We start from the raw sequence: 15,296 nt of genomic DNA, 5'->3' as shown, positions 1-15,296 counted from the left end.
TGCTGTGGGGATAGAGATTTGCACTGAACTGTTACTGCCTGTATCAAATTTAGTAAAGATTAGCAGAGAGCAGGTTAGTTTCATACTTGGGGAATGATCTGGCCATAGGTAAAGTAATTAAGACTGACCTAACAGAAATAATATAATCATGTACAACTGGAGACATCAGAGATGTGGTCCACCCGACCTTTCCATCACCTCTCTCTGAGAACTTACCTCTTCACACCAACCACCATGGCTTTGTAGAGCAACAGCAGCCAGGGATTCATGAAATCCACATTGTCCTCTGTTTCATTCCTCCAGCTCCAGACAGCAAAGCTATGTCTCATCTCTTGCTTTTGTTCAGTCACAGGATGCCAGTGTGTGCCCTCCAGCCTCTGCATTCTCACCGGAGGTAATTGGAAAAACAACAAGGCTGCTGGAATAGAGCAATAAACCATTTGTCTGCTGTGTTAGGTTTACTGTAAATGAGTCATTGTCAGTCATGGGTGGGCCTGAGCTGTGATTTCTTTCATCATCAGGGATGGTGGGATCAGGGTCGAGCTCACCCAGGTATCCCCAGTTAAAAACAGATAGACACCATAAGGCGTGCGTTTAGTTTGTACTTCAGACAGGACAGGACCGACTGAGTGTGTGGTCCAGGTTTTACTCATGTTGTGGGGAGCTATATCTGTTCACACAGGCACATTACAGAGACGTATCTTCCTTATGGGGACAAAAAGCAAGTCAGGTTAAGGTTAGATTTAGGTTAAAGTTAGGGTAAGGGTTAGAGTTAGGGAAGTAGTAATTATGGTTAAGGTTAGAGTAAGCCAATGTAATGTCCTCTGAAGTCATGGAGACAAGACTTTGAGTGTGTGTGTGTGTGTGCGCACTTCCCAAGAGTTTGTCCTGCAAATTATCATCCTTTAGTTCCCAAGTCATCCAACCTGTTAATTAAGTGTTGCATGTGAATGATGACACACCTGCCTCCTGCCTCAGTGTTTGACATGTACATCTACATGCTGTAAACCTCCCTGGATTAAGTTTTTAGTATTTTCTTCTGGAATGCAGAGAGTAAAAATAAATAAATAATAGAATAAAAGTGAGAGTCAACATCAGAAACCTATATGACTCTGCTGCAGAAAATCATATGGAGGTAATATTTTCTTCTATACAGCACAGACTACAAAAAAATCAATGCTCACTGAAAATGAATTAGAGTCTTTGTCTGTCGGAGCAGCCTCTGAGAGGTCTAATCTGAACGCCCACTCTCATCTCCAGCTGTGATAAGACAACCCACAGTTCAGAATCAGTAAGACCTCAGGTCTGTGCTGAATGCTTAGATTTACACAGCTCAGGCAGGATTTGGTGCACAGAGGATCATGGTGAAGAGCAGAATTGTTACCAGTGTAGACGAGGCTGTTTTATCAGTCAGAGGCAACGACTTATATATTTTTTTATATTTCAAGAACTATAATTAAGCTCAAAACTTCAACAGGGCTGCACAAGATAACCAGGTAATACGTGTAATGATTGACTCATTCAATATCATTCCTTTTCTTTCCTCTCCCCTCTAATTTTTCACTATTGTTAAATGTAAATGTAAATGAGATTCATTAGTGAGTCATACCAATTCAAACTCTTTCGTGTTTCCAAGCTTTTACGAATGTAAATAAGAAAATGATGCAATATTGATATGATGAAATAATATTTTTAGAGATGAGCAACATGAGGATAGTAATCTCTCCCAATTGTGAGATTATGTTCCTTTATTGTACAGTTCTACACATTAATGGCCTTTGCTAGAACAGTGAAATATGCCTTTATTACATGACATTTAATGTAGAAATATGCATTATAGCTATAGGTACATTGTATGGCTATGAAAAAACACAGGACAAGGTGGACAACAACTGTAGAATATATACAGTAACTTGTGAATGTGGACTTCATTAAAGAAAAGTTAATGACATTATTTAAAAAGTTTTACAGTCTTACGTAACAAATCACCTAGTAAAAGTTAGGCAACTGAAACCGACTTTTTGTGAGTTGAGAGCTGACATTTCTCTCCAAAGGGCACCTCCATCCACAGTCTCTGCATAACCACAAATAGCCCCGTCCCATTTGCTCGAGTGAAATCATTAAGAATAGATTTGCTAAAGAGATGGAGCTGTGCATCCTTTTATCTTCCCTAAGGAGAATGTTTTATATGTCGTATATATACATATGTGATGGAAATCCTTTCAGCCGATGAATCTTTTGGAGATGTTTTGAGCAGAAGCATTTATTGGAGCTTGGCCAAGGAGAACAGAGATGAGCAATCCAAGTTGAGACTGTAATGCCACTCAATTCTGAAGGATTCCTTCCTGGTAAAAGGTATTTAACCGTTTAACTACATCATACTTACTACATGTCCAAATTAGGTTATTCTTCATGGAGCAACATCACATCCATACGTACTTATTGACCTTGCAAAACTAGGATATGGCCTACTTGTTATTGCTGTTTACTCCCTCCACCAGAGACCTAACTTACCATCCTCTTCTACATGCATAGTGTCTACGCTATGACCTTGGCTGCCATGGCAACTGCCATTGGGAACTGGCCAGCGGTTGCTATGTCTTCTCAGACACGATTACTGTTTCCCAATTCAGGAGCTCATTGAAGATTGCATTGTCCCTATAAAAACTAAAGGCCTTAAAAGCTTAATTTTTTTGCCAAAAAAAAGTTAGTGTTATCATGTTTGCTAGCTGACAGGAGCAACGCTGTGCGATGCCATAGTAAGGGTGGGCACAGCTGGTGAGGCAAAGTGGAAATCCTCTGTAGGCCAGTCTGTGTCATTTCAGTTCAGCCTTTACGGTCTACAGCGGCTACGAAGGCCATGCCGTCATGGACCGCATCCTCCGAAAGATGTGTCCCCTGAATCGGGACACAGCTAATGAGCTGTTGATTTTAGGGTCAAATTCTAAATCGCATTTGGGCTCTACTGCATAATACTGCCAAAAGACCTAGAAAAGGAATAATACTTAAAGAAGGAAAAACCCCTTCACAACATGTAGGATGTTTTTACAGTTTGTAACTTAGAGTGTGATGCATCATTAATGGTGACTCTGAGATGTCAGGTCAGTGGCTACAAAATTAGCTGATCCTCCTACTGCTCTTAGCTTTAATAATAAGCAGAGGGGGATGATGACTACAATGTTGATCAGATTTTTTCAGTGGATTCAAGAAATGCATTTATATCAAATAAGATATTCAAAATATTCAATAAATGGCAAAATGACATTTTTAAATGTATATTTATATTTTTTCAATTAACCTTGACTGTAGCTCATAGAGTGTCCTTATTATCAATCCATAACATACTAAAAAAACTTCTCTTTTGATCTCATACTGATCCATCCCATTTTTCATTAAATTTTCTCAAATGAGGTGAGCATGCCCAGCGGAGTAATCCACTCATTAAATGATGGTTCCCTGGTCTTCCAGCATCATTTTACCAGTCTAGTGCAGCAACAGTCTGTCACGAGGATTGAAATCAAAATTATTCTTTGAAGGATCACAAATACAAATATATTTGTGAACTTCCCTCCAGTAGAGTTGTACCAAGTATGTGCATGAATTCAGGTCCAACAGTCTGCATTTCCTCTGAGCTTCAGTTGACACATTCATTAAAAAAACTTAGAGTCTTAAACTGATCTAAATTTCAAATCTAAAGACAAATATTTGATATTCTTAGCATCCCAATCTCCATCTGCAAATGAGTACCCCAGATCCTTCTCCCAGATCTTCTGAAGAGCTTCAAATTTGAATAATTTGAATCACTGAATAATAGGCATGTCCTGTACCAAATGCACTTGCATTAACAGTGTAATAGGCACACTTGATCTATTTGATTTATTTTGAGAAGCTAATGATAAACAAACAAAAAAATAACTTGTTCTTCATTTTCTTATATGTTAACACCAGCACAAAATCATTATGTCTGTTATGTTATGGGTCAAAACTGACTCATACCTTCCTATGCAATGTTGCACATTCCATGTATTTTTGCTCCTTCATCACAAACTGCCCAGACTTTGATGCTATATTTCCCAAGTTTAATGGAAATGTATTGTCTAAGTGGACTTTGACCTTTGAATGGCAACAGCCGTTCATCTACTGGGGCCCCCGGGTCCTGGATTGTAGGCCAGTGGCAAGCTCCCCAACTATTTGTCCCAAACATCTTTTATGGGTGCAAGTTTTTCCTTCTCACGACAAGCCAATCTTGTCTCAGGATTGTCAATTTGAGCAGCTCTCGAGATTTGAAGTGATGGAAAACAGCCTGGCCGGTTTCAGCATCTCATGGCCTCACTGTTGGATTTATATTCCCCAACAAGTATCAACATGTCATATGTCGATCTCCCTGCAATTATTCCCAACAATGGTCTCACTTCCATGGTGGTCATGTCAATAATGACCTTTTCTATAGGCTGTGATATAAAAAGGTCAAAGGCAGATTGTATGTCTTGTCTTACCATGTGAGACTGCACAATGTGTGTATGTGTATGTGTGTGTGTGTGTGTGTGTGTGTGTGTGTGTATGTGTGTGTGTGTGTGTGTGTGTGTGTGTGTTGTGTGTGTGCCTGTATGTGTCTATATGGTTGTTTTTGTGTGTGTGTAGTGTGAGTGAAAGATCAAGGCGTGGGGTGTGTGTGGGATCATACTTGCTGTATGCCATGCCGTTCTACAATGATATTACACTATTATTATGGGATTTGAATCCTATTATTTTTGTTTTAAGATAACATAAGATAAGATAAGAAATACTTTATTTATCCCTATAGGGAAATTCACAATTATCCAGTAGCTTATTCATGCATTTAGTAAAATTAAGGCTGAGTGTGTTTCATTATTCACTGCCTTTGTCTGAGTTGTTAAATAGTCTAATGCAGTGGGAACAAGGATTTCCTGAACCTCTCAGTCCTGCAGCCCAGAGAGGTAAGATGTTGGCTGCTGCTGTAGCTACTTCTCTGGGCTGGAAGGATGTTGTGGAGAGGATGGTTGGTATTGTCCAAGATGGCCTTCTTCTTACAGTGCATGTGTCTCTCCACATCAGGCTTCAGTGAGTCCAGACTCCTTCCAAGTACAGACTCAGCCTTTTTAACTAGCTTGTCCACTCTCTTTGAGTTTTTATGTGACATACTGCTGCCCCAGCAGACTGCAGCATAATTTTGTCATAATTTTTGTTATTCATGATGGTTTGGTAATATTTATTAAGTATTTCTCTGCATAAACAACCCATAATTACTTCTGGGTCAAATTTCACTTTTAACACCACAGATGTCACTTTTTTTTTTTTTTTTTTTTTTTTTTTTGATAGGCATTAAAAAAAAGAGAAAAATTAAAGATTAAAGAAGCTTCACACATCTAAACTTGAAAATGGGTCAAAAATTTTTTGACACAATAGGAGGGTTAAAATCAAATTCAAAAGATGCTTTAGATGTAGACTTTGACAGAAATTGACTCTTGTGCAATGAAACTCTGCTGAACAAGCAAAGTTTTCACCCTGTCTTCTTCAAAAAGGTCTTCTAGAGTTAAAACTTCTGTATCAACCCAAACTCTCAGAAGAAATGGATTTTGGTCTAAGTGCTAGGTACTGGGTTTTATATTAAGATGTACATTGTTCGTAGTTAGCAGCTTTAGATTCTGTATTGCAGACAGCTTGTAGATATAAGAGGATGGGACAAATTCAAGGATTTATTGATTGATTGATTGATTGATTGACTGATAAAGAGTCAACAGGAGCTAGGGCTTTGGGAGAACCAGGCCTCCTTTGGTAGTCTAGACCTAGAGCTCCTCTAAACACACCCTTGGACATTTCCTGTTCCACAAGAAGGTGTTAGAGATCTTATCCAAATGTTTGAAGACCTTATGCGGAACGTGAATTGGCAGAGATTGAAGTAGTAGTAGTTCAGGTATGCATGACCATTAGCCCATATTGATAATAACAAGAATGGCTCTCTCAGTATTTCATGATATCTTATTTGGGGGGGGGGGGGGGGGGGGGGGGGATTATGATGCCTAGCTATGACAGTCCTTCTGCAGGTCCTTGAACTGCCCCCACTCGATAGGACAATACTGTGCTAACAGTACGGCTTAAGACTTAGATCACTTCACTCTGTACCTTGACAGCTTTGAAAATGAATCAATATATTCAAGAAAAGCTGATTTTGACCTTAGTGGATCACTGCATAACTATAAAATATTGTATGTGTATAACATTAATTTATGTACTGAATGTCCAATTGTAATACCTGAAATATTTGGGTTCTTGTGAATAACCGCCAGAGGTTTGAGGGCCAGACTGTGACATTTTTGAGTAAAAAAACTGGTGACCTGTATTTCCCTTCCTGTTGTTGGGTATGTTGAAAAGCACTCTATTGAAAAGATCATATTTAATTCCTGCATCCCTAAATCTACCAATCTCTGAAACATATTTAGCCTCTCAGGCATTTTATGAGATGAAATTGCCGTGTAATGGAACAGCAGCAGCCGAGATGACTAATGGCATTCTTAAGACTGCACTCATGTTCGGCTCTATATCTTCTCTGTGTTTATGCAGTCTAAAGCTTCGTCACTCGATAATATAGTTGGGATTTGGGAACAAAAGAAACAGTTTCCTGAAATCCTAGGAGTGATGATGTTTGTTTCTCATACAGGCCTCATAATCAGCTGATCATATCACCTTCACCCGTCATGGCAGTTATTGGGAAACTGTCAAATCAATTTATGGGTTCATTACTAAACTCACAACACAATCACAGTTCTTTTGTCTATCTATTCAGTTGGATATAGAGTTTACCATGTTCATTTAAATTACTTGACAAGTTCACCATTTGCATACACAGCGTACAAAATGTTATTGCTTTTATAAGTCTGTCTCTTATTCACTCCAGCAGGCAGCATTTAGGTCATAGAGACATTTCAATCTTTCTTACTTCAAGCAAATAAATACATGAAGAAATGCATCACTTGAAAACCACAGGTCTTACATTAAGCCTTCATATTATAAGCATTGCCATAAGCTCATACCCAATTTTCTATGAGCACAGTAACACATTGTTTTGTTGCATTTAAATGATAATCATCACTGCTGGCAGAAATCCATCCATCCATTTTCTATACCGCTTATCCGTACAGGGTGGCAGGGGGGCCAGAGCTAATCCCGGCTGACACTGGGTGAGGGCAGGTACACCCTTGACAGGACACCAGTCTATCACATAGCTGACATATAGAGACAGACAACCATTCACACTCACATTCACACCTACGGGCAATTTAGAGTCACCATGTCTTTGGACTGTGGGAGGAAGCCAGAGTACCCAGAGAGAACCCACACAGACACAGGGGAGAACATGCAAACTCCACACAGAAAGGCCCAAGAACCTTCTTGCTGTGAGGCGACAGCGCTAACCGCTGCACCAACGTGCAGAAATTCTCAATAACGTGCATCCACTTTTTCCATGAAACGTTAAACAACAGCTGTAAAATAATTCAATTCTGTCCAACTTCTTTGTGTTGTGTGGTGTAGCTCTTCTGTGTCTGAAACGTTGAGCTTGTTCTTTTGTTGATGTCTTGACTACAGGAGTCCAGGTGGAACTACCTCTTTTCCTTCCTGGCGTTGCCAGCATTGCTGCAGCTCTGTGTGCTGCCTTTCCTTCCCGAGAGTCCTCGCTACCTGCTGATGGAGAGGAGGGATGAGGCTGGAGCAGAAAGAGGTATTGCCTATACTAAAAGAAACATGTGCCTTGTCTCATTGACATACAGTCTGCCACACTAGGGTCTGATGTCTCAAATATATTTGTGCTTGTTACATTTTAAGAGCAACATTTTTTTTTTTTTAAACAACAATCACATCTAAACACACCAGAGACTCATGGGAGATTTGTGGCTTTTACAGTAATGCATTTTACCACTGCCTTGGCTCTGTTTTCACAACACAGCTTTAAAGTGCAGAAAGATAGATTCGCTATTTTTTTCAAATCTGTCTTAAAACAAGAGTCAGGTTTCCTTATGAACACTGAAGCAGGTTTTACTTGGTATAGTCAGTCCTAGGGCTCATACAAAAAAAAAAAAACTGCATTGGTTAGTCTTCAGAATATATTTTATTTCAAATGTATGAAAAATAAAAATAAAATTCAATTTCATCTTTTCTGATCAGTCAAAGTATTTCAGTATATTTAGTTTGTCTGTTACACTAGTATACATTTTAGTTTAATGTTGCTTTATAGCATAACAGTATAACCTTAGCTTACCATATTTTAAATGATTAAAGCTTCTGCACACTCACACAGGTGTCATTTGACTGAGATTTATGTAATGTCACCAGACTCCATTTATTAATAAGAATGATAGAGGTTTAATTTGTCAGTCAAGCACAATTAGTGTACGCTGACACAGTACTGAGAGGAGGTCTAATCAGCCAGAATTATTTTAATGATTGTCATGGTAGACCGCATATGGGTTTATCATGGGTATAGAAGGCCCTTTAAACATATAAGTGATTGAAATATCTGATGTTTAATGTTTTGAACAAAAACATTAAATGTTTTGAACAAAAACAGTGACGTACCACCACAGTCATCCTTTTGCATTGTATGAGTGTGGGACTTCTACATCAAATCATCCATTTTTACAAAATACAGCATTTCTAATAAATTAAAATGAAAATTTTCAAACGTTACACTTAAAGCCCAGTTGAGCTGGATTCAGTGTATGTCTCTAGGGGAGGTGGGCCGATTTCAACATATCCTGTGAGGTCAGTGATTTTAATGTGGTATCAGGGTAATTTTTCACTCCAACCTCAGTGATTACAGCTGTAATTACCTACTGTTGTTTTGTGAACTCGTCTGTCCCTCTGTAACCTAAGTTCTGTCCAGAGTCACGATCTTGTATTTAAAAATGGATCTCTGAGTTTCTGTCCTTCTCATTTTTTCCCTTTTCTATTTATCAGCTTGGTGTAAAATAGACTTCTGTGAGAAAATTGATTCAATTAAAAATGATTTTGCTAATCTAATAGATTGAAACATGCAAAGAACAGGTAGATAATTGTATCCTCCTAGGTACCTTGTCTTTTTAAAAAAAAATATTTAAGCCTATATTTTTTTACATTTTGACAAATGGATCAATTGATTAAAAATATACTAATGTACCACTGGATTGACAGGCGGCTGTCACAGGATGACTTTGATACTGAAGGAAACTTTGTTGGGGATTATTGTTGGGCAAGTTCTGGAGCGCCTTTCTTCTATGATTTCTAAGGGAATTTATGGATGTATGTATATTATATGTACATATATGTGTTTCATGTCTGTGTTTTATTATTTGACTGAAAATGGGCTAAAGCAATCACTCCATGACCCAAACCTTGTTTTAACCCTTAAGTTTTCAGCTGCTTATCACTACAGTCTACGTAACATGTGTGAATTGATTTAGGCCTATGCTCTCAACTTTCAACCCTCAAATAATAGATAGGCATTCTCATCAACATTTTTTTAAATTTCAGAGACTTTATGTGAATAACTATAGTGTGATCTTGTCAAATGTTAAAAAGCTAAGACATAAAACAGCATGGGGTAGAGGCATAGCTCAAAGTGCATGTATTAACGAAGCATGTAAAAAAAATGTGACGTCAGATATGACTTTGATCAGTTTTCTCTCATGGGTGTTTTGAGCTCTTTGATGTCTATGTCCATACATTATAGATGGGTACTCTCTGAAGGATTAGTTCTTGTGTTCTATGTAGAATGAAACATCCTGTTTGTTTCTTTTGAGCTCAAAGTTCGGCGAGGTCTCAGCGACAGAGAACTTAAGATGAAGCAGTACTGTTCACTCTGCAGCAATGACAATTTTAATAAATAATCCGCATGGTTCGTTTTGCCTCACTATTTTTACTTTTACCAATAAATGAGACATCCAAAACACATCATACATGTCATAAAGACTGGCTTGATAACAATCAAACAGTATTAACAAAGAGAGAAAACATTCAGGGTCTGATTATTAGGCATTTAAATGTACAGTAGTTGATTAAATTGCCACCACTGCACATGGTACAGCATGTGTGACATCATGATACCTTGGTGACATCTGTTCACCTGTCTAATGTATTTGAAGGTAATAACCTATTAACAATACCTGATAGAAACATAATATGATATCGAGAGAAATTCACTATGCTAAAACCACAGGTGTCCCCCATAGAGCAAAATCTTCTTTAAATTAGATTTTGGCACAACATACACTAGCAGGAATTAATGAGGAACAACTGATTTTACTTTGAAATGTGTGAGAGTTGTGTCTTTGTAGTAGAAAGCAGGAAATCCGACCAAATGTACAGTAGAAGCAGAAGTTATTTTCGTAAGAAAAAGCTTTTATATCTATGTTTGAAACAAACACAAGAGCTCTGGATGGGTCGTCACCACTGCAGAGATCCCGCCAGTTGTTCTGGGTGACAAAGGAAACAATGTTTTCTGACACAGTTAATCTGGCATGGCATCTTTACTATGTACATCTACAACTGATCATGGCAGAGTTGCTTCATGTTTATTTTCAAAAAAATATGACTCAAAACTATTGATTCTCAATAGAGGAATTGTCATTTTGTAACTTTCCATTTGCTCTAAAATGTGCACGCATTTAATAATTTCCCATTATATCCCTTTTATGTTGTATTAAAATAGAGATATAAATCACTTTGTATTAATCACAAAGGGAAATTGCAGTGTTTCACCAGAAACTTCACATAAATCACAAAACCAATGAGGTAGATAACAAACAATATAATTAAAAAAATATACACTTTTATAAAGACAAAGATAAGAAATACATTAAAAAGACAGAGGCTGAAGATAGACCCAAACCATGTGCTGAATATACACTGTACAATTTTAGTAATATTATGTAAAATAATACACTGTAAATTAAGTGCAAGTCGGGTGGATAGAGCCACACTTTGTTGAGAAGACCACCAGCCATACTTAATACCAGATAACTAGAACTTGTATTAATATAAAACTAGGTGGAAATGCAAAGCTTCATGGACAGAATGTCAATATCCAGATAATGTATCTAGATGCAGATCATATTATAAGTATAAATGGGGCTTTATTGTCCACAATCTCCACTGCGCTTGTGTCAGGGCTTAGCTTGTGTACCAGATGTTTCTGAAGTCTTGGCGAACTTTACTTGAGCATGCCCCTGTGGGCATTTTTCCCATTTAAGTAACCTGGTTTAGCCTTGAGGAAAAAGAGAAATGTGGCTCAGTTTTGCAAGATCATTATACACTGATTTTTTTCAAAGTAATCCTTCTCCCTGTTTTGGACATTATACACCTTCCAATTAACTCCAAAGTCCTATTGTGGCATCCTTGATTTACCAGTGAACTAGGAGCACACATGAGATGCTTGACAAATAATAATAACAGTAATGTGACTGTGAATTTGTGGCATTGTTCTATGACTGTGCACTGTGTATGTGTATGCTCAGAGATACAATTGTTCTACTGTTAGGAAAGTATTTTGCACATTTTCTTGCTTATTAATGCTTTTTATGATGAACATCTGTGATGGTGTCTCTTTGAAAACTATACTTCTAATTGTATAAATTGCAGTTAGTCGTCATACTTTATTGTGAGAGTTGCTGGAATTCGAGGACATAATTTGTACCTCTCTTGATGGAACGCTTATTTTTAGCTCACTTTGTCTTTTTGCCATCTGTCTTTGTTTATAGCTGCTCTCACCAAATAAATAATTCCAACCTTGAGTCTGTTTAGCAAAGTAGATTCAAGAAAATGCTTCTTTTTTTTTTGTTGCTCTATTTTTAACTGGAACAAAATGACAAAAGAGTGAGGAAGTAGAACTTATAAACCAAGTAATAACAAATGTCAACATGGTGAAAGTTTATTCTAAATTCTGGTTCTATTTAATGGCAGCTGATGATTTGTTGTAATATAGGGTTGGTGCTTTATACCCGCATAAGACAAGTGGTCACAATGACTGGCTGTGTGAATAACTCCTTGAGGAGGAGATGAAAGGTTGGTTAAAGGACATCCTGCCTAAAGTCCCCTCACATCTCCCTGATGACATTTTGCTGGCACAAGTCTGAGCAGCGCTGCAGATTCATGTTGCTGGGTTGTGTTACAACACTGCAGTTGGGGGAATTGTTGTCAACACAGAAATCTTGAGGGGTGGCACTGCAGTGTCCAATCTTCATCATGTAGTGTCAGACAGGAACAGCATGTTCTCTTGCACCCCATCTTGTCTCTTGTCATGTCGAATATCTGCAGTAGTCCTGCCTTCCATTTAAAGGTTACAGAGGTTGAAGATGAAACGTGTTTGTGTACTGCAGGCCGTCAGTGTGATTGCAAAAATGCCCTAGATTTTAGGGTTGCCCCCATAGTATTCAGAATTTTCAGACGTTTATCTCCCTTTTCAGCTCTGAGCTTACCAGTCAATACAAAGCATACATTTACTTTCTACTGTGCCAAGACTAGAACTAGAAACCAAAGAAAATGTGACATGAAGTCTCATCTTCTCAGCACTCCAATCCAATCACAAGTCATCGTACATTACACTATGTGCTCGCTTCTTTTCTCTTTCTCCCCTCTCTATTTTTGTAGATGTCAAAATGGCTGAAGGCAGGGTGTCAAGGTTACTGGTTTCTGACGTAGACTAAGGCGTGGGATTGAATCCACCAGTTTTTATTACTTTTTTGGTTTCTGTATGGTTTCAAACTCCCTATGAATACATTTTCTTGACACATATTTTGCAATCACTCCCCACTGCAGTGCTATATCTTATCCTTTTTACATTACACATTACTTATACCTAAGATAATAGAATAAGGCTGGTGATAATCTATATTTTTGTTATTGCGAGTAAATCCCATGAAAAGACTATGAACATGGGCACTGCTGTTCATTTTGATTCAATCAAATGTACCATCCAGGCGTAAGTTCACTTGAGCACCAAAATGTGTATACATCCCCAGCTGAATATAGTCCTCAACAAATGCACTATTTCCTTTTGCTTTCGTTTTACTAAAAGCTACACTGCCAAGCTGATACTGAAAACACTTTTTTCAAAAATGAAATATACATCTGAGAAAAAAAGATTGCTTATCAATTTTCTTGGGAGTTGTTGATAAAAAAAACAAACAAAACAAACAAACAAAAACCTAAAGTCTAATACCAGCATAACCCTTTAAATTTAAGCGAAAATGCCTCCATATCAATCGTCTAGGCAGACCCTCTCAGAGCGTCTTTAAGCATTTAACTTTTCACACCTACATTAAGAGTTTTTATTCCCACAGTGATGTTGTAGAATCAGTCTGTCACTCAGGCTGTATGGTCCTTGAAAGGTTCTTGTTGTGCCACATCCCTCCACCTTGTAGCACTGCAAGGGTCCAGCCTACAACAGTGACATGGAAAGAAGCATCACAGTCCTCCTGCTGGGAAAATGAAATAGGTTTCCTCTGTGGGGACAATGTCGCTGTTGCTCATCCCACCATATTCTTACAAACATCAGTATCATGTCACACCACTGACATTGACAGCCCCAGTATGAATCTGGATTAAAGCGGGTTTTCATATTTTCTGCCAGCAGGGAGAGGCAAAACAATAGTCATTTACATGTGGTAATCTATATAGTAAGAACCGAGAGACGCTTGTGAATAAAACAAATAAATATAAATTTAGGAAATTGTAAAACTAAAACAATGTGTGGATATAAAATATTCATATACATACCAGATTTTCAATGCATGCTGCGATCACATAAAATCAGGCTTTACTTTATAAAACATTTTTCAAACAGGACCTGGCAGAATGTATTTGTTTTTGTTGAACTGCTGACTTTGACGGGTGTTTCAGGGCTGAAACTGTTAGAGGTACACATGTCACACACATGTCATATGTTCGATGCCATTATACTCTCAGAAATGAAAGGACCCATGTGTAGGATTTAGTCCATTTAGTGGTGAGATTGCAACTAACTGAATACCTCTCCCCTCACCACTTGCTCTAGCACATGTCTGCCAAACCAACGTAACAGTAACTAAAAGTTAATATTAACCCAGCTCAGTCTGAGCGTTTCAGTTGAACTCAGGGAAGCAGTAGCTGTAAGTGAAGAAACTTTGGAGCCGACAGTGGGTCAGGAGGACACACTTTTCTTCTCAGTGTTAATACAATTTTTTTCAGTACCAAAGTTTCCTTTTTCAGATTTGTTTCCAATGCCAAATTTTATTTTCATTTCCTAAATCTAAGGTCCCTACCTAGTCTCCATAATGTGTCACTCCTTTTAGTTATTTGCTTCCGAATACTAGAATTATATTTGGGACAATGTGTAAATATCACTTTGTGAGAATTTTTATTTTTAATTAACTCTAACTCTAACCCTTAGTTATTTTCTGAGACAGACACATTAAAATCCTGTTCACAGCTTAAACAGCTGTGTTTGTACACACACACACACAATCCTCACCCCTTACAAATGTTGCACCATGCAACCCTAGGGACCAGTATGGTGACAGTCCACAGTGTGTGTCATCCAACTCACATAATGACCTGTTTTTAGCAGACTTTGTCGGTGTGTGCAGGTTTGACTTCCCATGACACCAGGGATTCAACTTTACAGGAGAAAGGATTAAAGTGAGGAAAGAAATGTCTTTACACCCACTTATTCCCTCTGGTACATCACATTTAAGTGGTCCAAGTTCAAACGTTCAGCTGGCCAGGCGGCAGATAAGTGTCAGAAACCTAGTTAGCTGTGCACACATAAATCTAAACTGTGTGTGCATTTCTAATTTAAAGCTTTGTTCTGCCTTGTTACTGAGAGAGGAATACAACATTAGTCACATGACAGTGTTTACAGGGCAGAGCCCACATTTAAAGTGAGGTTTTCAAGCAAAAGGTTTGAATAAAAGCAATCATGTTCATTGTGAATTACTTCAAAATGGATGGTATGTAATAGAATGTTTAACCTCCTTAAATCACAGTTGTTAGAGAGCTGAATAATATTGTATTGATGAGTTGTGTATCCCAAGGGAAGCATTTACAGTGAGCACATGACAGGACCAGAGTTTAGCCTTAGGGTATCCCACAGATCGTTTTGACTGCAGTTTAAAGGTCCCCTGTGGAACTGCCTTCTGAACAAACATTTATGTTCTCATTCATTGTTCTCATCAACACACGTTGTGTGTGTTCTTGAACAGATGTGTGGAATGCATTTCTGTCCACACTGAGCGTTTGTAAAGCCAGTTCTTTCATTAATTTAAAAC

The 15,296-nt window shown here is 38.0% G+C and overlaps 1 protein-coding gene across 5 annotated transcripts in view; it reads left to right on the top strand.

The window, feature by feature from the left end:
• slc2a9l2 (solute carrier family 2 member 9, like 2) overlaps positions 1 to 15,296 on the top strand; it is a 109,169-nt gene that overhangs the window by 31,025 nt on the left and 62,848 nt on the right. For all 5 annotated transcript variants that reach the window (XM_071494403.1, XM_071494400.1, XM_071494401.1 and 2 more), the window contains one exon: positions 7,606 to 7,738. In XM_071494403.1, coding sequence (XP_071350504.1) covers positions 7,606 to 7,738 — 133 coding nt within the window. The remainder of the gene's footprint in view (positions 1 to 7,605; positions 7,739 to 15,296) is intronic.

The sequence above is a fragment of the Trachinotus anak genome, unplaced genomic scaffold, assembly GCF_046630095.1.
Source record: "Trachinotus anak isolate AG129_WGS33_773 ecotype Australia unplaced genomic scaffold, CSIRO_AGI_Tana_v1 ptg000013l, whole genome shotgun sequence".
NCBI lineage: Eukaryota > Metazoa > Chordata > Actinopteri > Carangiformes > Carangidae > Trachinotus > Trachinotus anak.
Note: the sequence above shows the minus strand (reverse complement) of the source record. Positions and strands in the feature narration are given on the sequence as shown.